The sequence below is a fragment of the Marmota marmota genome, unplaced genomic scaffold (assembly GCF_001458135.2).
Source record: "Marmota marmota marmota unplaced genomic scaffold, marMar, whole genome shotgun sequence".
Lineage (NCBI taxonomy): Eukaryota > Metazoa > Chordata > Mammalia > Rodentia > Sciuridae > Marmota > Marmota marmota.
Genome location: NW_026000130.1, coordinates 2,998,598 through 3,022,221, shown reverse-complemented (window position 1 = coordinate 3,022,221; position 23,624 = coordinate 2,998,598). Strand labels below are relative to the sequence as shown.

General features: G+C 53.1%; 3 protein-coding genes across 6 annotated transcripts in view; 1 reads left to right on the top strand and 2 right to left on the bottom strand.

The window, feature by feature from the left end:
* The window catches only part of Hps4 (HPS4 biogenesis of lysosomal organelles complex 3 subunit 2), a 29,128-nt gene extending 28,502 nt beyond the window's left edge, over positions 1 to 626 (bottom strand). Inside the window, exon 1 of one of the 4 annotated variants that reach the window (XM_048784966.1) lies at positions 438 to 626. The gene's annotated coding sequence lies outside the window, so the exon portion shown is untranslated. Of the gene's footprint in view, positions 1 to 59; positions 113 to 437 lie in introns of those variants that run through there. The other 3 variants (XM_048784965.1, XM_048784963.1, XM_048784964.1) reach the window with 3 other exon arrangements.
* On the top strand, positions 157 to 8,021 carry Srrd (SRR1 domain containing). The gene is made up of 7 exons (XM_015500231.2): positions 157 to 347; positions 2,954 to 2,994; positions 4,282 to 4,538; positions 4,630 to 4,728; positions 6,399 to 6,553; positions 7,099 to 7,144; positions 7,517 to 8,021. The coding sequence occupies exons 1-7, from the start codon at positions 184 to 186 to the stop codon at positions 7,766 to 7,768; spliced, it is 1,014 nt and encodes a 337-aa protein (XP_015355717.1). The 5' UTR covers positions 157 to 183; the 3' UTR covers positions 7,769 to 8,021.
* On the bottom strand, positions 7,075 to 23,518 carry Tfip11 (tuftelin interacting protein 11). Its single transcript, XM_015500230.2, has 13 exons — positions 23,496 to 23,518; positions 21,948 to 22,165; positions 19,521 to 19,674; positions 19,125 to 19,281; positions 17,372 to 17,499; positions 15,324 to 15,476; positions 12,788 to 13,315; positions 12,591 to 12,697; positions 11,787 to 11,955; positions 10,900 to 11,143; positions 10,370 to 10,512; positions 9,805 to 9,970; positions 7,075 to 8,476 (listed from the first exon to the last, which is right to left on the bottom strand). The coding sequence occupies exons 2-13, from the start codon at positions 22,154 to 22,156 to the stop codon at positions 8,121 to 8,123; spliced, it is 2,514 nt and encodes an 837-aa protein (XP_015355716.1). The 5' UTR covers positions 22,157 to 22,165; positions 23,496 to 23,518; the 3' UTR covers positions 7,075 to 8,120.
* Between the last annotated feature and the right edge of the window lie 106 nt (positions 23,519 to 23,624).

Sequence of the window (23,624 nt, the reverse complement as noted above, 5' to 3'; positions counted from 1 at the left end):
AGGACTCGGAACCGGACGTGGCGGCGGCCGGCGCCCGCGAGTCCCCGCCCGGTACCTACGCGCGCCGCGGAGAGGCCCAGGTCACGCGCCGCCCCGCCTCCCGGCCCCCCCCACGCCGGCCGCGAGCCGCCGCGCGCTGGTGACGTCAGGCCGGCGCGCCGCTCGGCGGTGACGTCAGGGCCAATGGCGGCGGCCGTGGCGCTGGAACCTTGGGTGCAGGCGGCCCCGCGAAGGAGGCGCTCGGCGGCGGCGAGGCGGCCGCGGCGGAGGGAGGCGGAGGTCGGCGGCCGGGAGGCAGAGCCCGAGGCGGACAGCGGAGTCGTGCTGCGTCGGCTCCGGGAGGCCCAGTGAGTGCGGGCCAATCCTGGCGGGCAGAGGCGCCTCGCAGGGCTTCGGTCGCCCTAGCTGTACGGTGGGGACGGGGACGTGCTGCGCACCTGTCCTGGGGCCACTGTGAGGCTTTAATGCAGGCGACTCGCCCGCTGTGGACCCGGTCTATTGTAAGCGCCTCTCGTTCCTCCTGCGGCAGTGACAGCTGCGCCCATGGCGTTCCCCTTTGTGGGACGGGCTTGCAAACACGGCCCGCGTAGGTCAACCCCGGGATTCCAATGCAGTGGACGGAACCGTCTCCTGCCCGCGGAGAGCGCCGGCCGGGCATGGCGCTTCCCGCCCGGCCCGAGGTTGGTTGGTGTTGGTATTAGGAACACGTGACTGTCACCACCACCATTAGTTTTGGGATGGATGCTGTGTGCCTAGCACTGGCTTAAACCGTCTACACACGCTGTTAGAATGCTGGTAGCTCAAAGAGACATGGGCGAGGCATGGAACCAGTTTCCAAATTCAGATCGTTGTGACTCCAAAACCTGTGCTTTCATCTTGTCATTATTCAGGACTCTTATTCTACCCAAATCCCCCCATACCCTGCCCTGTAGTTAGAAAGCACAGCAGTGCCCAACACAGGAGGTATTTAGTAAATGCTACCTACTACTGTTTAGTATTTTTATTTACTTGCAGTCCTGTTAGAGCTCAATAACTAACAGCTTTAGCCGTGATTCAGATCAGTGAGTGAAGAAATATCACAAGAGATAGAAGTTAGATTAATTTCTACCAGAGGGTCCTGTGAATCCAAACCGTTAACCAACTGGTTGAGACTGGGAAATAAAAACAATTCTTTCTAAGATCTCTGAAGGTGCAATGAAAGTGAATGTGTCTTGGGGCTTGGGGTAACTGTGTGTGAGAGTGACAGTGGTCTCACTAGGTTGCCCAGGCTGGCCTAGAATATAGATCCTCCTGCCTCAGCCTCCTGAGTGCTTTTCCCTATCTGTTTTAGTTGGCTTTTTCACTGATGTGACTAAACGACCTGACCAGAACAACTGTAGTAGAGGATAAGTTAGGGGGCTCACAGTTTCAGAGGTCTTAGTCCATAGAAGGCCAGTTCCATTCCTTGGGGCTGGAGGTGAGGCAGAGAGAACATGGTGGAAGAGTATGGCAGAGGAAGCATCTCACATCGTGATCAGAAAGCAGAGAGACTCCACTGGCCAGATACAATCATAAGCCCCTAAGCCATACCCTACCCTTTAATTACCACTCACTTAATCCTTATGGGGATCAATTCACTGATTGGGTTAAGACTCTTATAAGCCAATAATTTCTCCTCTGAACCTTCTTGCATTGTCTCACATGTGACCTTTTGGAGGACACGTCACATCCAAACCGCAACAATGTCTCTATTCACTGTTATTTCCTCAATTTCTTCAGAATCTCCCAGGAGCTCCCCGCTTCTCCCAGCACTCCTCTATGTCAAGTCACCACTGCCCTGGATAGGGAGGGGCCCAGGGCTCTACATGCTGACTATGCACGTATTTGCCAGTTGACAGCATTGCCATGCAGAGTGGAGCTCTGCTTTACCTGTTGTGAGGAACCTGGGCAACCTCTGGGCAGATGTTTTTCAATACTGTCCACTCCTTCCTGAACCCCCTAAATAGTCCCTGGCTTATGGCTTGTGGAAGGCAGATGACCTGAGCAAAGACACCAAACACTTGATTTGTCTCTTCTTTTACTCTCCCCTTAGAATCTTTTTTTAAAAAATATTTATTTATTTGGTTAGGCACAATTCCTTTATTTTGTTTACTTATTTTTATGTGGTACTAAGGATCGAACCCAGGGCCTTGCGCATGCTAGGTGAACACTCTATTGCTGAGCCACAACCCCAGCCCCCTAGAATCTTTTTTTAAAATCTTTTTTTTTTATTGTGGCAAAATGCACATAACATAGTTGATCATCTTAACCATTTTTAAGAACATGCTTCAGCACTTCCACGGTGTTAAATACATCCGTAATGTCATGCAGCGGTCACCCTCACCTACCTCCATAGGTCTTTCATCTTGTAAAACTGAAACCCCGTACACATAATACGGCAGTTTCCACCTCTCCTCCCAACCCTGGCAAACACGTTGGTCTCTATGATTTTGAATGTCAAGTACCCCTTTAGAATGTTTTATATGACAAAGACTATGGAGTACCTGCCATGTGGCACTGTACTAAGAATGTTAGACCACTGAATTCCTCCTGTCGCCCTCCATGTGGGTACAGTTTTTATCCCCATTCCAGACATGAGGAAACTAAAGTTCAAAAACGCTCAATCAAAGAATTTAACAATTTATTGAGCTGTAACAGTGCCAGGCATGGTTGTGGACTAAGGATGCCAAACGGATCCAGATCTGCCCCTGGGCACCTGAGGCCTCCTCCCGGAGGCCCTCTCTGTCCCCAGCAGAATGTATGAGGACCCTGAACGTGTCAAAATTTGTTTCCCTTCTTGTCATTCAGTCAGTAAGGGTGGGCTCTGCACCGGAGGTCCCTTCACCTCCCATGCAGCCAACTTGTCGTCAGGAGGTCACAGCTCGGGCAGCCCTGACACGGGTGGGAGGTGAGCATGCTATACTTTTCTCCACAGAGGGGACCTGCTCGTCTCTGACTTCTGGAGCGCAGCCTTGGGTGAGTACCACTGGCCAAGGGGACGGTGGAAGGAGGGAGAGGAGGATGTGGATATGGGCAGAGAGGGGAATGTAACCCTCCTTGGAGAGCACCTTGCTTCACAGAGCTGTGTTTGTGACTCCCCCTTAGGGCTGTGTCTCTTGGCACTTAACTAAATGTGACGCTCAGTTTCTTTTTCTGTGAAATGAGGGTAATAACATCTGTATCCTGTAACATAGGCATGAGAATTAAATGAGACAATTTGGTGCTTGGAACCGTGCTTGCCTGCTGCACAGAAGGCAGTAAATACTGACTGTCCTTATCATTATTGCTGTGGCTTATGTTTATCCTGTTCTTCTTCCTGGACAGCACGGGGCAGGCTGTTTCCTGCCATCGTGATCCTTTCCTACATGTAATGTGGCAACATGATATTCATGCCCTGAATGAGCTTACCATGGGTGTCATTTTTATTGAGGGCTTTTTTTTCCTTTATATTTTAGTTATTTTTATATAACTTTGCAGGTAGCATCTTTATGCATAAAGCTTGTGCCAAATTTAGTGTGATCTATTAGGATAAAGTCCCAGAAGCGGAATTAAGTGAAAGGCAAGTGACCAACTCCGTGTTCGTTATCATGCTGTTTCCAAACAATTTTTCCCCCAAGTCTCTTATCAGCAAGAACCTAAAGAGCCAGTTTTCCTGCGCAGCTCTCCTAGCCTGGGGTCTTATGTAAAGACAGCTTTGCTAATTTGACAAGTGAAAATTGCTATCTTGTTACTGGAATGCATGGCTTTTTGTTTTGTTTTGGATGTAGCTTTGTTCAACAGAATTCAGTACCAATATAATAAAAAAAGGGACAAGAACCTGCCTCTGTGGGACAAGAGTTCAACAGAACAGCATTCATTAGGTTCTTGACACCTTCAGCCTTTTTTTTTTTAACTTTTACATATGAAATATTTCTACACCTTGACATTTATAGTGATTTTGAAAGTTATGCTCCTCTAATCTAAAAAGTATGTCAGAGCGTAGCTTGCAATTACCAGACGTCTCCTGTCAAATTAGAGTTGAGTTCACATTCGAGTTTTAGAGGAAACCGCCCATGAGGGAAAGCCACGTTTTGTTGAAAGTCTCTCTTGGGTCTGGGGCTGTGGGGGTCCGGGACACAGATCATCTGTCTGCCCTGGGTGTGGCTGTATGTGCCGGGCAGCTTTTCTGTCTGAGAGTTGAAGCCGTCTTGCCCTGGGTCTGGTGGCTTGGCTCACAGGGTCAGAGCGTGGCCCCTGATGCACCTTGGCTGCGGGCTCTTTCAGAAACCATCAGCCAGTGTCTTACAAAACAGCTGGGACAACTGGAGGCTCCCGTAGGGACCCTTTCAGATGCCCTTGGAAACCTGCATCTCACCTCACCCGATGAGCAGGATGTGGCCCCTGACCCCAACCCAGGAGAGGCCCTGGTCAGGGGAGTCTGCCACATCAAGTGTGTGTGCTACGGCATTGGCAGCTTTGCCACCTGCGTCACAGCGAGAACCCAGCTTGCGTTTCTGCTTCTGTTCCTGGAAAAGTGCCAGGTGAGCATCGGACCCGCCTGCACGCCCCCTCCCTGGCCTCGTGCACTGTGCTGTGGGTGTTTGGGCTGAGGCCACTCTTCTTCCCTCGCAGATCCCCAGAAGTCACTGTTGGGTCTATGACCCTCTGTTCAGCCAGCTTGAAATCGCTGTTCTTCACTCCCTCGGGGTGACTGTTCTCCCTGAGAACGAGGTGAGCGGTGGGGAAGCGGGTGGGCCACATGAGGATCCTGACCAGAGCAGAGTGCCTCTCTGCGGTGGTGGTGGCCCCTCTCCACCACCCACTTCCCTCCCCGTGTCTGTACAGTGTGACTAATCAATCAGTCACCCACATTTTTCTTTATGTCATGGTCCTGTCAAAAAAACTTACACAAAGAGCATGAACCACAGCAAGTCAGGTTTGCAAAATTTTTGTGAGGAGTTTTTGTCCAAAAATTATTCTAAGTTGGTATTTGCTGCACTACCTAAAACTCAAGAAGGCACAGTCCGGGTGCCTCAAATGAGTCTGTCTAGTCAGGCTGCACCCTGTCCCAGGAGAGGTAGTAAAAGGGGACAGAAGACCTGGCTGGGACCTGTGAACAGGTCCTCCGCTGCCCCAGCACCTCCAAGAGCTTTGACATTCCCAAGGCCTCTGAAGGAGAAGCCCTTCCACAGGACAGGACAGAAGCCAGGATGCGCAGAGACCTCTGAATCTAGATTTGCATCCTCTTGGGGATTAGAGGATCATTTGATTCCTCTGTGTCCTGAAACTGCCATTTCATGGCTCATTACATAACCTCCAACAAAGGCCCTGCTGACAAGTCGGTCCCCAGTGCTGACAGGGTCCTGGAACACTGGTGCTCAGTCCAGATGGTCTTCTGAGTGCCTTCTCTGGGCTGGGCAGGGAGCTTGCCAGAGACCAGGATCACCGAGAGCCAGTCCACTTTAGGGAGCCTATGGCTACTAGGGCGTGTGGCCTGTGAACCCCAGTGGTGAATGCAGCAGTGTAGTGGGGTGCTGGGAAGGACAGGGAGCTTCTCTGGGTCTGAACTGGGGTTTGAAGATCTGCCAGGAATTTGCTAAAGGGACAGAACCAGGACTGCAGGAAGCTTATGCAGAGCTGGCTGATGAGGAGTCCACCGAGGTTTCTTATTAACATAAAGGGGGCTGGGGCTGGGGCTGGGGCTCAGTGGTGGAGAGCTTGCCCAGCATGCACGAGGCCCTGGGTTCCATCCAACACAAAGGAAGCTGCAGGTGGAGAAACCACAGAGGTGGCAGCAGCCATACAGCCAGGGAGTTTGGCTGTAGAACAGTGGTCTATGCTCCCGGGGGACATCTGAAGGGGATCTGCAGAAAGTGAGACAGGAGGCAAGGATCACTAACTACAGTACATGGAGACACCACAGCTGTCCCTCCTGTCCTTTTTGATAGTGACCCAAGAAGCCCCCTACCTCCTCCAGAGCTTTCTGTGCTACTGGGGCATACCTGTTAGGCATGATGGCCTGCCAACACCCCATCCCACATAACAGTGTAGACTAAACTGGAACAATCTCCAGTTTTTTCCACCTGGGGTTTAGTTCTTTTTTTTTTTTTTTTTGGTGGCCGGGGCAGCGGTGTTACTCAGGAGCACTTGTCCACTGAGCCCCGTCCAGCCCTATTTTGGTGTTTTATTTAGAGACAGGGTTTCACTAAGTTGCTTAGGGCCTCACTGTTGCTGAGGCTGGCTTTGATGAGATCCTCCTGCCTCAGCCTCCAGAGGCACTGGGATGACAGGTGATGCTCAGTTGTCTCTTAGCTCATGTTGACATCTGTCCTGAGGTCTCCGTCACCTGCTGAAAGAAGTATGCCCTGCCAGAGGTCACACTTGTCATTTCATGTTCCCAGGAAGGAAAGCGGAGTATTTGTGGCCAGCCCACCGTCTTCTACATGCCCCACTGCGGGACAGCCTTGTACAACAACCTTTTATGGAGCAACTGGTCAGTAGATGCCCTTTCTAAGATGGTCATCATCGGGAACAGTTTCCAGGGCCTGGAGGAGAGGTAACCCCAAGAACACTGCCATTGGGTCAGCCCAGAGGTGACACCCACAGCAGACTGCCACAGGCAGAGTGCATCCCCTGCCATCCTGCCCTAGGAAATGCTGCTCTGTAAGGAAACAGCTAAAGGGGGACAGTCAGGTTTTGAAGTGCTGGGGATGGGCACCAGGGTGTCACACACACCAGGCAAGTGCTCTGCCACCGAGCTTTGTCCCCAGTCCAAGTCAGATTTTAGACCCTCAGTCAAGCTGTGCAGCAGTTTAGAGTCTCTTTACAAATAATCTCTCCCCTAGTGACAGAGGTGTCCTTGAAACACTCTCCATATCTGCCATAGCTGCCCACTGCTCCGCCCCCTTTCACCTCTGATGCTCAGGTGTGCTGTCATCTCCTGGGGACACAGGCAAAAGCCCTAGGTCTTCACATTCTCTGTTTAACCTCCCCTGGTATTTCTTTAACTCTTACTATATTTAGGTCATCTCACTTTCCTACAAGTCTTAATTTAAATAAAACCATCTTCACACCTCATAATTGTATTATTTTAATTTCTAGGTTGTTGACAAGGATTCTGCAGAAAAATTACCCTTATGTTGCAAAGGTATCTGAATAAAGGGGCCTGGCGGGAAGAGGGTGGAACCACTCCCCTGCTCACTGTGGAGAGTCCAGCTTTGCTCCGGGTAGACACTCTGCCAGTGGAGACAGTGACAGCACTGTACCATCAGCAACCCTCTCCATGGGGGTGTGTTCCGGAGAGCTGTGACATTTCAGCACCCCCTTAGTGTTTTCCTGATTGCCCCTATATCAGGGTCACTGTCCAGCACACCACTGTCCTAGGGGTGTCAATGCCCTGTGCTAGAGCATCAGTAGTCTCCTATTGCTTATTTTTTACAAGGGACGAGGTGGTGAAATTTAGCAGGAAGTGCGGACCCTGATGTGACTGATGTCATCATGTTTGAATTTTTCTGCTCAGATTCTGGAAGGGCTGGAGGAACTCGAGCTGCCTCAGACACCCCAGTACACAGACACCTTTAATGACACCTCTGTTCACTGGTTCCCTGCACAAAAGCTGGAACAGCTCTCCAGGGATGTGTGGGCATTTGGGGAAGAACCAGAGTATCAGGACTGCGAGGACCTTGAAATCATCAGGAAGATGACGATAGACCCTGTTGCTGACCTGCACTCACTACAGTGCACCTCACCAGCTGAGGTGCTTTTAGGATGATGTACAGCCTGAGAACTCAGTGTGAAGACCGACACTGGTCAGCCAGGTGCAGTGGCACATGCCTGTCATCCCAGCAGCTCAGGAGGCTGAGGCAGGAGGATTGTGAACTCAAGGCCAGCCTCAGCAACTTAGCGAGGCCCTAAGTAACTTGGTGAGACCCTGTCCCAAAATAAAATATTAAAAAGGGAGCTGGGGATGTGGCTCAGTGGTTAAGCACCCCTGAGTTTAACTCCAGCACCCAGAACAGGACTGATGCACTTGTAAAGCAGTGTTCTTCCTAGTGGCCTGGCCTGACCTCAAAGATAATCAAACACTGTTCGTGCACATAGCCTCTGTGAGGCACCTCTCTGGTCTATTTGGCCATGTCGATGAGGCTCTGCAGGGAGGTGGGCACCCAGGTCTTCTCGCCCTGGACAAACACCACCCCCCGGTCAATGTAGATCACGATGCGGCCAAAGGTGTACAGCTGCTTCCCCTCGTGCCGCTTGCCGATGACGGGCATGAACACGATGTTGTGTTCCTCGGCCTTGGTCTCAATGAGGTCCTTAAAGTTCATGGGCACAGAGCTGGCGGCCACACCAATGCCCCTCTGGGCCATGTTCTCGGCCTCACGGCGCTCCTGCATGGCCTCGTACTGGAAGTCCTTCCTCCGCTCCGTGTGGGTGAGGTAGGCGATGTTCTCCCGCGCTCCCGGCTGCATGTAGGCCCCTGAGACAGGAAGGGAGGAAAGGCGTAAGGGAAACTGACAATCACTTGATCTAGTCTGGGCTGTGCTCATGACTCACCCGAGGGCAGCTCTGCCTCAGACTCAAGTGACTGGGGGGACTTTGGACAAGTGGACAGTATCACAAAAACTAGTCTGTAGATCAGACTGATATCGGATAACCAGGGTAAACTGCCAACATAAATGGGAGGGTCCTCCTGACTGCCAGCAACCTTGACTTCAGTCACGGCTCTGTCTCCAAAGTGTCCCCCAGAGCCTCCACTGCACGCTGGCCGCTCGTAGTACCCTGGGAACCCATTCATTCCCAGCGCGGCCATCTTAGGCCCTTGGCTCCGCTCTGGGACACCCGCCGTGTTTTAACTTATCCACTCAGGTCCCCGACTCTAGGAGAGCAGAGCCTGGAGGGTGACGGAGGGCCACAGACACTGAGGGCTCCAGGCAGGGAATGGTTCTGGGAACATGAAACCTGGGGGTGGCTGGGGAAGAATGTCTAGAGAAGGTGAAGATGGACACAGCCCTCGAGGGACCTGGACAGGAGGGCAGCACAGAAGCTCATCTGCCTCATTAAAGAGTGTGTAATGACGTCACCTGTGAATTCCAGCTGTTTTCAGGAAACCCGGTGAATAGAATTAAAAGGGGACAGAAATGACAGTCCCAGCCACCACCCTGCACCGCCGTGTCCCTGAGCAAGCCGAGCCACTAGGCCCTGAAACGCATTAGATGAAGCATGCTGCAGCCCCAGCGGAACTGGCCAAGCGCATCAATGGCCTTGGCTCAGGCAACCGCACAGGACTGGGACGCTCCCAAGTGTCAAAATGTGAACCTAAAACTGACTCCTCATCTAGGCAGAGTGACTTGAGCAGCTCTGGGAACAGAGACCACGTCACTGTGACAGGCCCCAACCCATGTAATCCCTCTGTAACCAATGAGGAACGTGGAGCCCAGAGAGGTTAAGCAACTGCTCAGCGAGACACCGTCCACCCTGACCCCAAAACCCCCGCTACAAGCTACAGGCACAAGCAGCACCCCAAGGCCAGCTGGCTGGCACAGGGAGCCTCCAAAGCACCAGGCCACGCTAGGCTGGAGCAGCAGCGTCTGAATCCAGCTGCAGCCAACCTCCATCAGGGAATAGGCCCCACCAGCCCAGTGGACCTGGGCAGCAGACATAGTGGACAGAGAACTGGGTCCAGCAGGCAGCTATCCATGTACTACGCAGGCAGCCTGTGGATCCCAGAACCCGGGTGCTGTCATTCGTGTGTTTAGAGACCGGGGATGTGGGGCCAAGACCTCCACCATGGGGATCCTCACTCACCAACATTAGAGGACACCGCCCTGTTCATGATGTCCAGTGCTTCATTAAACTTGTCCTTGACAGACGGATGGGCCAGCACCTGGTCTGAGAACATGGACTTCCAGCCCAGGTACCACTTGGTGATCTCCTCGTAATTGGGGCCATTACTGAGCCAGGAGCACAGCACCTGCCGGGAGGAAAGGGAACCTTCACCCCACAGCAACAGCAGGGCCACCTTCCCAGAGCGGCCCTTGTGTTGACGCTGGTCCTCCAAGCGAGTGACACCACTTGACGGGTTTCTAGGAGCTGAGAAGTGGCACTTCAGAGCAAGGACTTCAGAGCCAGTCTGTGGCTAAGTGCCCTTACAGGAAACCTGCTGAGCTCGGCCTCCATGTCAGGGATGTCACAGTCCCTCCCCCCACGGGACTGGGAGGAGTGACACAGAGCAGAGAGAGTGCTCAGGGAACAGGGGGGCCACTGTCATGACAGACGATGCCTCCCCTTGACGATGTGTGTTCAAGTGGAAAATCAAGGAATGTCCCCACCCTGCCACCTCTCCTCCCACGACAAAGCAAACCAAGTGCACCTGGAGCCACTTGGGGAAGAAGTGCTTCTCGAGGAGCCCCACCAGGCTGGAGACGGAGATCATCCCCTCCCAGTCGATGACCCAGTAGAAGGCGTCCATGTGCTGCTGGTGGGGGTTGATGACCAGCTCACCCAGACACATCCCTGCAGGAGAAACCGTCCCCAAGGTCAGCCTTCCTACCAGCAGAGCCACGGACGACATCGGTCTTTAAGCTGCTTTTAAAGGTCATTTTAAGCGCTCACCATAGCGATTCTTAAAAATCACTTTTTTCCTCTTACCCCCAAATAACCCCCTAGTAATTTAGAGCGCGACCCCACGGCCATCCCAGAATGCCAACGGCTGTGCTGCTTCCAGGGCCAGAAACGGACCAGCCAGGAAAGCCGCGACGCAGTGACCTGCACATCCCCACTGCAGGCTTTCAATTGATGCCACGGTAAACAGCAGGAGGGACCCCAGGACGTTTCTCCACCGCTGACCGCAGGGCCAGGGACCCGAGGCCACGACTGAATGCACGCTCTCCAACTCCTCACCCAGCTTGGGCACGATGTTCTTGACCATGAACGCCTCCCAGGAGCCGGGGGTGAAGACGTCCTTCCAGGGCTGGAGGATGAGCTTGGCCGAGGAGTCGCTGGGGTGCCACTTCTGCAGGGCACTGGACAGCTTGCTGCGGATGGGGGAGTAGAGGGGCTCCAGCCGCGCCTGCATGAGGGGCAGCCACGGGTGGATCCAGGAGTGGATGGGGACCGTGTCCGTCAGGGGATTCCAGTTGTCCACCTGCAGAGGGTCAGGAAAAGGAGCAGCTGATGCAGCCTGAGGCCATCTAGAGCCCGCCCCGTGCAGCTGTGGGTGAGGACTGTCTTTGAGGAGGGAGGCCCTGCTCTCCTGGCCCAGGCCACGTCCCTCTCCATTTATCTTCCTGATGCTGGGGACTGAACCAGGGCCTCGGCCACAGCCCCACCCCCAGCCCTGTTTATGTTTAGATAGGGCCACATTAAGTTGCTGAGGCTGGCCTCGCACCTGTGACGCTCCTGCCTTAGGCTCCTGGGATCATGGCCTGTGCCACTGTGCAGACTGTCCCTGGCACTCATGTAGATGACCCAGCCTCCCCTCTATGGTGACCAAGGTGCCTATAGGCATTTCACATTCCATGTCCCCGGAACTAAGACACCAACCCCAACAAACACATGACGTGTTAAACCTCAGAGACCCACGAGGCTAATTTCATTGAAACCTCAAGAAATGAATTCCCTCTAGAAGGCCTGGGGGAAAGTACTGAGGAGAGGGCTGGACTCTGCCACAGGACAAAGGGCTGTGCTGATGGACTCTGAATTCCAGGCATTCTAACAGCGGAAGGCAGGAGAAATGCTCCACAGTCCCCAGGGTCGCTGACCACAGCTGTCCCCAGGGCTCGGCCTACCTCCTTCTGCAGCTTAGGGAAGATGAGCTGGTCCAGGATGTTGTCCAGGATCCACACGGGGATGATATGTACCCAGCTGTCCAGGAAGTCCACCATCGGATCACAGTTTCTTGGCTGCCACTGGTTGACGATATTTCGAACAAAAGGCATCCAGACTTCCCAGATGAGCCTGCAGCAGGCAGAAGGCCCTGGTTACCCCAAGGATGGGTTTCCAAGCACCCCAGCCACCACCACCTCCCTAACCCTGACCACAGAACAAGGAAAAGCAACAGCACAGAAGCAGCCAGAACCAGAACCGGAGGCCCCACCTGGCTAACCTGACCTCCCCTGCCGGCCTGCTTGGCCTGGGTCCCCCTGGTAGTGCCCACCCACCTGGCAAGTCTGCTGCAGATGACACAGGCTCACAGGCCCCAGCAGAAGGCTCCTTTCCAGGTTACAGATGCTGTCCCGCCTAGAGCTCTACCCACAGCTGACACCTCTGACCCTCTGGGCCATAGCTTGATGTCCCTTCCTGAGTGACCTCTGTTCCGATTCCCACTCTAAGTAAGTGCTCGCCCTCGTTACTCGCTACCATGTACCCAGCAGGCTGCACGGTGGACCAGAGCTGGCTGCAGTCCCCCAGGTAAAGCCTAGCACCCAGCATGTGGTTGGCCCTGAACAGACACTTGACAACCAGGCTGAGCAAGCAGGGAGTGGTTTAAATTCCCAGAGCAGAACCGGTGCGCAGCAGGTTAACACGGACACCTCCACTGTCCCCTGCCTCCAGCGACCCCCGGGCCAGGAGCGCAGCGCCCACCGCGGTACCTGTGAAAGGCATCTGCGGAGAGGTCCTGACCGCCATGGGACAGGATCTGGTCGTTCTCCAGGAGGCTCTTCCACTTGGAGATGATCTCCGTGCCGTAGGTGCAGTCCTGAGGAGAAGGGCGTCAGCCGGCCCTCCCGCTCTGCCCTCCTCAGCAGGGCGTGCCCCAGCCCAGAGCGGCCATAGCTCCCCAGCTCACCTTGAGGGGATCCCACTCTTTGAAGTAGTCCTTCATGAGCGGGTAGACGATGGCCACGGCCAGGTCCACGCGGTCCGACATGCGGTACTCCTCGTAGTACTTGTCCTGCAGGGTCTGGAAGACGCGGGCGCACTCGTCCAGGGTGAGGGGGTTGGGGCAGCTGGGCTGCATGCGCCGCTCGCACTCCTCCACCATCTCCAGCACCCGGCTCAGGTTGGAGATGACGCGCTCCTCGTGCTCCAGGACCTCGGTCATCTTCTCCAGCTCGTGGGACAGGTTCACCACCATGTCCCGCTCATACTGCAGCTGCCGGTCGTTCTGGATGATCTCCTGCTCCGTGAGGTCGATGAGCAGCTGCAGGTTGTGCTCCAGCTCGGGCAGGGCGAAGCCGGGGGCTTTGGCCTCCTTGCCGGGCAGGGGTGGCAGCTGGGACTGCGGCGGGAGCCCGTCGTCGGGCACGTTGTGCTTGTGGCTGATCTGGCTGTAGCTGTAGTAGACCTTCTGCTCCCGGCCCGTCATGTCAATGACCTGGAGCGGGAGCAGAAAGGACACGCACGGGTTAGCGCCCACCATTGCTGCCCGTCACCAGGATGTGGGCAGGAGTGTCAACCACAGCTTAGCAGAGCTGTGAGAGGGCAGCGTGTCTCAAGGTGGCTCCATGGGGGACTAGATCAGAGGAGGCTCGGGGACAGAACGGGTGCAGAGAGTCCGAGGCTGGATCCCTCTGAATGATCCAGACGGAGGACCTTAGGAAACAGGACATTTGAATAGGGACTGAGTGTTAGCAAAGGAACCTATTTTCATGGAAAAGTAGAAGCTCTACTCATCAAAGCAGCTAACAAAACTTGATAATCAAAATATGGCCTTTTGGTAAAAGCTACACACAGATGCCCAGAAGCACAGGGAAAGACCTAAAAGGAGGTGTATAAGGCGTTCAACTTTGGTGACCTTGGGAGGGTGGGTACTATTGTTCATGTTTTTATTCTCTGAATTTCCTAATTTCTTAAAATGCCCTACACATTACTCTTGTAATAAAATTTTAAAAAATATAAAAACAATAAACATAGTTATTGGACTAAGGCAACTTAGGAATGAACTACTTCTAACATTTTAGGAAAACTGAGGGAATCTGAGTGTGGCCTGTGCCTCTGAATAATCATTTGTTGCTTTAAATAAGAGTGACTAGCCTAGAAAGAGCTCCCAGGGCTTCAGCCCAGATCCGACTCAACCTCGCTGGGTGGGACCTAGCACCCGTTCCTGATTGTCCCCAGATAACATGCCATGCAGCATGCTGGGCGAGTTGAGAACACCACCGGGGCTTCTTCGAGCTGGTGACACCTGTCCTCTGCCTGGCCACGGGCAGCCATCTCCACTGCCATCAGCCCTTGGGAAGGCGACGGGAATGAGCACTGCAGGAGCACATGACAGTGGCATCCTTGCTGGAATGACTCCCAGGTTGCCCACTCAGAGATGGCAGAGGAGCGGCAGTCTCCGCGGGCTGGAGCAGCAGTGGGGAGCAGGGACTGCGGCCATGCTGGGGAGAGCCTGGGCATGAGGAGCCAGGGCCGAGGAAGCCAGGGCGTAGGGGCGGTTCCCTGAGGCAGCGCAGCCTGGGCCCAGTGAGCAGTGGGAGAGCAGAAGTGGGGAGACCTGAGTGGAGACTGCAGGAAGGTGCAGAGCTGACCCCGAGGACTCATGCTTTAGCGACCTGACTGGATACGCCTGGACAGCAGCGGTGACCCAGGAGCGACGTCACTCCCCAGCCAAGCACAGCCTGCTCTCGGGCCTCCTCTCAGCCTGCGAGTTCCACCTCTTTCCTTGTCACTTGAGTAAACCCCACCCCTTTCCCCCTGGCCTTGTTGTACTGTCCATGAAATTCATTCTCCAAATATTTGAGACAAGAACGCAGAAAGAAAACGAGGATGAGCTGCTGGGGTCAGGATGGCACAGCTGGCTGCGACCTTGGGGTTGGTGCCACTCGGCAGGCCCTGCGTGGTCAGCTGCCGACACAGGACGGACTCCCCAGCTACAGAGGCCCACAGCGCATGCAGACTCCATCCACCAGCAAAGCAGAACTTTGGGCGTGACCTCTGACTCCAGTGTCCCCAGCACAGTGCCCTGACACTCCCCACACTCCTGGCCAGAGTCGCTGCCAGCTTCCCGGCACGTAAGGCCTGGGCGACTTCTGTGTTCTTTATCTTGGTGGCTGTCCTAGGAACCTCTCCTCAGCCTCAAGTAAAGCTTTAGGTGCAAACTAACTGCCAAAACCCAAACCAAACCTGAAAAAAAGCTGAAGGTCTAGCAAAGTGGAAGGATCCAGAACAGTCCCGCCACCTCTGGAACCCTGTCACATTAAGAACAAGGACATGCACAGATTTTAAAGAAAGGAATGTCCCACCAGGGCAGGAGGAGAGGGTTCAAGAAAAGCAGCAGCCTGACGGAAGGCAAGAGAACCTTAGGAAACGGCCAGCCATCACCATCACCCTGGACGTGGCTTCTCTTTCCCCCATCCTGGACCAGGTCCCCAGCCCCATACCTTGACCTGAGAAAGTTCCTTCTGGGGAGCCGTGAGCTTCTTGCTGATCCTGCCCTTGGCCTTCAGCTCCTCCACCGTCTTGTAGGAGTACTTGGGCTTCTTCTTGCTCCCATTGGGGTCTTTTCTCCACTGGCTCAGCTCCTTCTGAAACTCCTGCACCAGAGGCACGCAGTCAGTCTCCACGGGGAATACCACTGTTCACAGGAGGTGCGGCCACTGAAGCCACCAAGACAATCACCAGCTGCCCAGATGAGCGTGTGCCGGGCTCTGCATGAAGAACTGTGCCATGGGACACTAAGCCACCTGCTGACACTCCCTGATGCCCACCCTCCCACAGGTTCTGGAGGCAGGTGCACCCCACAGAAACGAGAACAAAAAAAAGGAAAGGCAGCATTTACCGAGCACAGACTCTAGGCCGGCGCTACGCTAGTTTTCAGCTGCCCTCCTGTAAAACTCAGGAACACCACGTCTAAGATTAAGTACAGGAGAACGCGGCTCCGACTGGAAATAATGTGAACCCGGGTGCTGCAGCCTGCGGGGCCAGCTACTCAGGGGACTGAGGGAGGAAGGTCAAGAGTTCAAGAGCAACCTGGACAATTCAGTGAGATCCTTCCTGGGGATGGAGCTGAGTGCACCCAGCACAGGCAAGGCTCTGAGTTCACTCCCAAAACTGCAAAGTGACTTCTCTGAAGGAGAAAGAGTCTAGGCTAAGGAGACTCCGTCCAGCCCTCAGAAGGTCCAGCTTTTGTGACTGTCCCTCTTTTTCTCACACTGGCTTAAATCTGTAAATTTTTTTTTTCCTCAAAAAGACTTCTGAAGCCAGGCACAATGGTGCACACCTGTCATCCCAGAGGCTCGGGAGGCTGAGGGAGGAGGATCATGAGTTCAAGGCCAGCCTCAGAAAACGGCGAGGCCCTAAGCAGCTCGGCAAAACCCTGTCTCTAAATAAGATACAATAGGGCCGGGGTGGGGTTCAATGGTCGAGGGCCCTCGAGTTCAATCCCCAGTAACAAAAGAAACAACTTCTGAAGTTTGGGCTACTCTGGGAAAGTCTCTCGATCTCCTACAGCAACACTTGCCTGGAGCTGAGCAGGGGAGAGCCCTTCAGACGGCCACGCCCCCATGGGTGTGCTCACTGCCCGCCACTCCTGGCTGGGCCACCCGGCTTGCCTACTTAACACAGACACCTGTGGGCTTCTGCATCTGGGCCCGACTCAGAGTCGTCAAGTGCACTTCATCAAACGCCTCCTCCCCCTTAACAGGAGATGGTGGGTGACAAGAACAGCAACGTCAGGCTGCTTTGTAGCATCCTACTTTTGCTCATGAGCGCCAAGGGACAAAGAGCTGCCCCTTGCAGCTGGAGTATAGCCACGCCAGGACCCCAACAGCCACGGAGGCCAGGAGACTGTGGCAGCCCCCTCCCTCCCTGTTGGGTCTGCCGCCCTCCTCCATGGTCTCCCACGTTCCCATCAAAGAGTTTCTCATGCATGTCCTCTGGCCTCTCCATTCTCCCTGCTGCTAGCACCTTCTCTTCCTCTGGGTCTCAAATGAATACTGCAGTCCCCCCAAGATTTCCCAGGCAGCTCGACACCCAGCCTCACTTTCCACCTAGGCACCTCCTAGTACACCCTCTCTCCTTCCCCCCGTACTGGGAATGAAGCCCAGCGGCCTTTACCACAGGACTCCATCCCCAGTTCTCTTCCTTTTTTATTTTGTGACATGGTCTTGTTAAGTTATTGAGAGTTGTGCTCAATTTCTGAAGCTGGCCTTGAACTTGCGATCCTCCTACCTCACCATCCTGAGTCACTGGGATCACAGGTCTGCACCAGTGCACCCGGCACATCTGCCATCTCTCCCCACTGTCATTGCCTATATACTGCCCAACGGGCGCTATGTCCACTCAAGGGACACCCAGTCTCCAGCAGAGTACCCAGCCTATGGCCAGTGCAAAATGAACACCTGAAGACTGAGAGGACGCATGAGAGGATGGACAGGCAGCTACCACAGTGGCACCGGACACCCCACCCTCATCTCCCACCTTCCCTTACCTCTTCGGCTTCTTCTTCCGAGTCCACCACAGGGAAGTCCTGCAGGGACTGCGTGGTCCGCTCCGAGCCATAGGCCCCCACGGCTCCTTTCCCTTTCCTCTGTTTGGCTTCAATGGGGTTGATGATTCCTGCCAACCCAGCAAGAGACGAAAAGTAAGGCTTCAGATCAGATCAACCCGTGGACTGAACAAGCCACTTGAGTAGCACACAGTCCTGGCTCCTTACACAAAATTTCACTGCCCTAAAGGAGCTCTGTGGCCTGTCCTTGGAACACTGTCACGTCCCACATGGTTTCAAAGTTCTGAGCATTTATGCTGCTAACAGTTTGCTGACCTTGGGTTATTTATGTCCCAAACACAGATTTCCACTGCTACTCATGCTCACTGTGTTAGTGGACAAGAAAAGAACAAGTCCCCTGCAGTTGAGAACACAGGCGTGCGAAATCTGACACTCCACCCCTTGAAGGCTCAGGCACAGAGGTGGGAGCTACCAGACATAGCACCTCCACCTGAGGGGTGCTGCCTTCCACATGGGGTTCCTCAAACATGGGCCAGGAGCCCGCCCTGCCCTATCTGCATATTCACACCATGTTCAAGCCCTGCACGTACACGTGACAGACATTCACAATCAGGACTACAAGACGTTAGCGGTGATCCCCCGAAGTCTGCTAAAGCTCAAGGTCACCCCTTCTCCATCCCTCCCAGTCACCATCACCTTCTTTCCACTTCCTGTACTTCCCACAAAGCTAATGTTTCCAACCCAACCCGACTGACTGACAACAACCATTTAAGACTGGAACTCCAACCACAGAGGACACTTCGGACTGCATCAGGTTGGTGACCATTCGTAGGAAGAAGCTCAAAAAGGAAAAGTTCCTGCAGGAAGGGGCCTATTGCCTGATCTGTGTGGCTCTGACTCAAGAGATGTGGGAGAGGGACAGTGACTCACTGGAGCTGGTGGGGGAGGACCAGAGGAGACCGTGTAGCAGAGCAAGGACAGACTCGCCCAAAGCCACAGCCACAGGTCCCAGCTGCTGCGAAGGCCACTTAGAGTCATACTGACACTCGTGGACCTTTTCCTGGGAGGAAGGCACTGGGGACTGAACCCAGGGGCACTGTGCTATGAGCCACATCCCAGCCCTTGCTGAGGGCCTCGCTAGCTGGCTGTGGCTGGTCTCAAAACCAAGGCCTCCTGCCTCAGCCTCCCAGGTAGCAAGCGTGTGTCCCTAGACCCAGTTTTTGTTGTTTGTTTGTTTTTACCAAAACCCTCGTGAGCAGGATCACAAACTTTCCCTGGGCCTTCAGGGCACAGGATGGTTCCCATAAAGAGCATAGTGTATAGGAGTGGGACACTGCATCTAGACGAAGGCCACATGCAGGCCGAGTTACCATATGATCCAGCTACACTCCTGCCACGCACAATACAGAACTTTAGGTGAAACAGGCTGATGTCTAAATGTTGGCCACTGATCCATGTTTTAGAAACCCGAGTCAGGACACAAGGAAGCCATGTCACGTCACGTCAGCCTGGTTCAGACCTTAGTACTTTCTCTCACTCAGTGTCTTTGTTTAACTGGGTTTTGAGACAGCAAGGGAGCCGAGGAGCACAAGCGTCCTGCATGGACAAACGAGGCCAGAGAGTCAGAGTCCCCTTAAAAGGGAAAAGGCGGAGAGGAGCGAGCCCTGCCTCAAGCCCGGCCTCGAGCTCTCGCTGCCTGGCCTCCCCACAGGACTCCAGGGCGCTGCTGCCGTACCCTGTGCGTTCTTCCCAAGACCTCGCCCAGGGACGTAGCCCATCTTCTGAAGAAGTTTCTGCCCAATTCCCTTCGTGTGTCTTTCCCAGCTGCCAAAGTCCATGAAAGATTTGGTTCCTCCTGCAAAACCTTTCTGGCTGGGCTTAAAATTGCCACCCTGCAAAACAGAATGACCAAAGTTTACTTGTGAGAAAAACCTGCAGAAGCCTGACCCATGAGAAAATGGCCTGGTGGCTACAGAGCACTACGGGAAAAGAGCATCATGAACCAAACAGATCAGTGACGCCCGTCAAGAAGGAAGAGACCCCCACCGCGTGAGAGGGCCTGCTGAGCCTCCCTGCCAGGAAGCCTCTGGAGGACATTACTCAGGTGACAATCCTGCGATAAAGACCCTACCGTTTTTAACTTCTTTGGTCCAAAATCTTTAGGAAAGTCTTCCTGCTTAATCGGTTTCTCTTCATCCTCAGAATCTTCCAGCACTGCCTCCTCAGCCGCCCCTTTCTTGAGCCCTGCGCTGATGAAGTTGACGGGCGCAGAGTAGTCGCGGGCCCTGCAGGCACAGATGCAAGCCCTGGTCAGTAAAGAACTCTTCTGCAGCCGGCCCTGCCTGGAACTGGGCTCACAAGGAAGTCCTCAGAGCGGACTCGTGGGATCCATTTTAAAAGAGTAACACAATTATTTGGGCTGAGGCTGAGGCTTAGTGGCAGAGCACTTGCCTAGCACGTGTGAGGCACTGGGTTCCATCCTCAGCACCACATATAAATAAATAAATAAAGGTCCATTGGCAACTAAAAAATTATTTAAAAAAAAAAAAAGAGTAACATATTTATTTGTATGTCAGTATATGAAAAGGACCCCAGGCCAGACTTCATGTGATCACATTTAACATGTTTACCTGGGACGTTCAGTTCAAATTTATGGCTGAAGATACATCAATAACAATATTGAGGGGCTGGGGCTGTAGCTCAGTGATAAAGCACTTGCCTTGCATATGAGAGGGACTGGGTTTGATCCTCAGCACCACATAAAAATAAATAAAGATACTGTGGGTTTATCTACAACTAAATAAATATTTTTAAGAATATATTGAGTTAATTATAAATTCAAGATAAAACTTGATGATCCAATTTTCCTTTTACACTTTTTTAAATCTAATCTACCTTAAAAGTATTTGTTGTAAACATTATTTCAAGTCCAACAATAAAATAGGAGTAGAAATTCAAATAGATAAAAATCATACTCAAGGGCTGGGGATCTAGCTCAGTTGGCAGAGTGCTTGCCTTGCATGCACAAGGCCCTGGGCTCTATCCCCAACACTACAAAAAAATAAAAAATAAAAAAACCCACAAAACAAAACGCATACACAAGTAAAATTCACTAAAAGATTATATGAATGTGAAGTATGTTAATAAATATATTAATTGAACTTAGAAGCTCATATCCACTATATTCATTTAAATATGAGAACTAAACTAAAACACCCAGGAAATTAACCTTGTAAAATGTACTATTTAAACTGTGACTGCTTCAAGACCAACACTTACGGTAAGTCACTAACCCAGCTCCTTTTGTGTGAAACAACCCTGTGTGGTTAGAGGAACACAGAAAAGATGTCCTGGAAAATTGCCAAGTAGAGTGGTGCTTTATAAAAGGACTGAGCTAGGCATTAAACACCTCACAGGAGCAACAGAACTCAGGGAACTTTTTCCTAAAAGATGCAACAATTTGGTGGTTTAGAGCCCAAACTCCAGAACCACGGAGCTCCAGGTTTTGTTTCCAGCTTGGTTTCTGCCTTGCTGTATGACTCTGAGTCTTAATTTCTTCACCAACAACGAGGAGGATAGTAATGGCCCCTTTGTCCTAAGGGAACAGAGCCCAGTCTATGAAGTCCGCAGGACGTGTGGCCAGTATCTGTGGGCTACTCCTATCAGCCCTTGACCATGCAAGTCTTGACCTCTGACCTACGTATCATATGCTTTTACACCTGCTGCGGGTGAGAGGAGGCTGAACAGACCCCTAGGTTCTTTCACCCTGTTCTTTCTGGGAAAAAGACACCCCTTAGGGGCCCAGCCTCAGGAGTCCACAGCCTGGAGGCACACATGGGTGAGTGAGTTGAGGCCAGCATAAGCAAGACTCCCACCCCAGGGAGAGGACCTCTGGCCTACACTCTCACCTCCTGGCCACCACCCTAGCCTACCCCCGCCACACTGCTGCTGGGACCACAGCCTTGGCCTCCTCAAAGAGCTCTCTGCCGTCACTGGGGCTCCCTGCCTCCTTTGCACACCTGTGACAGGGCTCTCCCCTTCCCCTACAATCCCGTCTCAAGTCCCACCCCCTCCTCTCCAGCCTACAGATCTTCAGTGCCCTGTGGCCACCTCGGGCCTCCAAACAAGGTCCTCTGTACACTCACCCTGTCCCACCACCTTAGCCCCCTTCCATTTTCCTATCAGTTAAGGGTCACTTCTCCAGGGAACTCTTCCCTGACCTCCCAGAATAAGCTAAATACCCTCCGGGGCATTCTTGCTTCCTTCCTGTCCTAAATCACAGTTATAGTTACTGAGTTGTAGATTAAAACCTGTTGTTACCCACTAAAGTCTGAGCTCCAGGGAGACAGTGTAGAGCACAAGGCCAAGTATGCAGTAATTATTCAGTGACCACGTGCTGATGGTTACATAAGTGAAGGACAGCCTGGGAGGACCTGCTCCTCCTGCTGACGCAGCCAGGGGACTCCATAAGGCCAGGAGAAGCACTGCCAGGGAGCGGCCCCCCACTCCCATCCTCCCCACTTCCTAAGGCAAGGGGGAGGGCCCATGCAGCCAGTACCGTTTTCCTCCAAAACTGGGCCTCTCCTCATCTGAGTCACGCTCGGCCCACACCCCATAGGTGGCCTCCTCCTTGGTCTGCCAGTGGCGCTGCCGGTGGGGGTTGAACTCATTCTGGAGGTCCCAGTCGGTGATCTCAAAGTTCTCTCGCTCATCGTCATCATCGTCCATGTGGCCTTCCCCGTCCCGGTACAAATGGGACAGAGACATGGCCAGTTACTAGGGAAAGGACAAACAGGACACAGTGTGTGATGAGTCCTGGAGGCAGCAGCTTGAGGATTTCCTGGGAGTTTCTACTCCCGGCTGCCCTCAACACTTCCTCCAAATTCAAAGTTCACCAAAATCATTGTGAATATTCAACAAAACAGATACTATTTCAGAAAAAAACAATCAGTACTAAGTGATGAGATCTGTAGCTGTGATGAGATCTGGCTCTTTCTTAAATTGAGATTGATAACTGCACCAACATTAAAGAATGTTTGCAAAGACGATTCAATGAGGCACTTAAAAGTCACTGAACACCTGGCATGGTGTCGCATGCCTTTAATCCCAGCAAGATGGGAGGCTGAGGCAGGAGGATCACGAGTTTAAGGCCAGCCTCAGCAACTTAGCAAGACCCTAAACAACTCTGCAAGACACTGTCTCAAAATAAAACATAAAAGGGCTGGGATGTGGCTCAGTGGTTAAGTGTCCCTGGGTTCAATCTCTGGTACTAAAAAAAGCAAAGAATATTCTTTTTTGGTACTAGGGATTGAACTCAGGGGTACTCAATCACTGAGCCATATCCAGCCCTACTATGTATTTTAGAGTTGCTAAGCACTTCGCCATTGCTGAGGCCATGGCTTTGAACTTGCGTAATTCTCCTGTCTCAGTCCACAGAGCCACTAGGACTACAGGTGTGCGCAGACTCGCTGGGCAAAAAAAAAAAGAAAAGTCCTTTTAAAAATTAAAAACAACTGAGCTCACAGCAAATAGTCAAGAAACAACAGTTCCATGCCGCAGTTCATCACCATTGGTTGTGTTGGACTACAGACCAAATCTAGCAAGGTGACTGCAATCGGGCAGATTAAAATCATTGCCTGAATTCAAACCCAACTCTACCAGATACTCAGCGCGTGAACCTCAGTGTGTATAAGGTGCCAAGCATGATGCCCTACAGAGTAATACTCATTATGTGACACCCATTGTGTTCTTGTCTACCGACTGTTGCAAGTGGCCTTCAGGGTCAGGAGATCCCTACTTCCTCGGGCAGTGGCCGACTCCGGTCAGCTGTGAGAAAGCTGTCCCTGCTTCCTCCCACTGGGGCACTGGTTGAACGCAGCAGCTCCACCTCACCCAGGAGTGCACAGGCGGGACATGTTCTCAAAGGAGGGGTAGGCCCCAGGTTCAGGGATTAAATTACACTATGCCTCCTGGGACACAGGGCACAGTGGAAACCCCAGGTCAGTGACGGGCTGCAGGGCCCCGGTAGATGCCAAGTACACACTGGGCGCTCGAGGCTGGTTACTTGATGGCGGCATCGAGACATTTCTGCAAGAAGGATACTTACACCACGCAAAGGGAAGCATCTGTCCGGGTGCCAGTGCTGGCAAGGCCCAGGCCAGGACTCGGACCTGCCTCTACCCTGCTGTCTAGGAGTCCCCAACTCGGCCCAGGCCGGGACTCCGCGAGGACCCCG

Bases quoted from the DNA above. Each gene is read 5' to 3' on its own strand.
- Srrd (XM_015500231.2), top strand. From the start codon at position 184: ATGGCGGCGGCCGTGGCGCTGGAACCTTGGGTGCAGGCGGCCCCGCGA. The intron at 348-2,953 runs GTGAGTGCGGGC...TTTTCTCCACAG, and splicing joins CGTCGGCTCCGGGAGGCCCA to AGGGGACCTGCTCGTCTCTG. The intron at 7,145-7,516 runs GTATCTGAATAA...TTTTCTGCTCAG, and splicing joins ATTACCCTTATGTTGCAAAG to ATTCTGGAAGGGCTGGAGGA.
- Tfip11 (XM_015500230.2), bottom strand. From the start codon at position 22,156: ATGTCTCTGTCCCATTTGTACCGGGACGGGGAAGGCCACATGGACGAT. The intron at 13,316-15,323 runs GTATGGGGCTGG...CTCCCGCTCCAG, and splicing joins AGGAACTTTCTCAGGTCAAG to GTCATTGACATGACGGGCCG. The intron at 12,698-12,787 runs GTGAGCTGGGGA...CCTTCTCCTCAG, and splicing joins AAGAGTGGGATCCCCTCAAG to GACTGCACCTACGGCACGGA.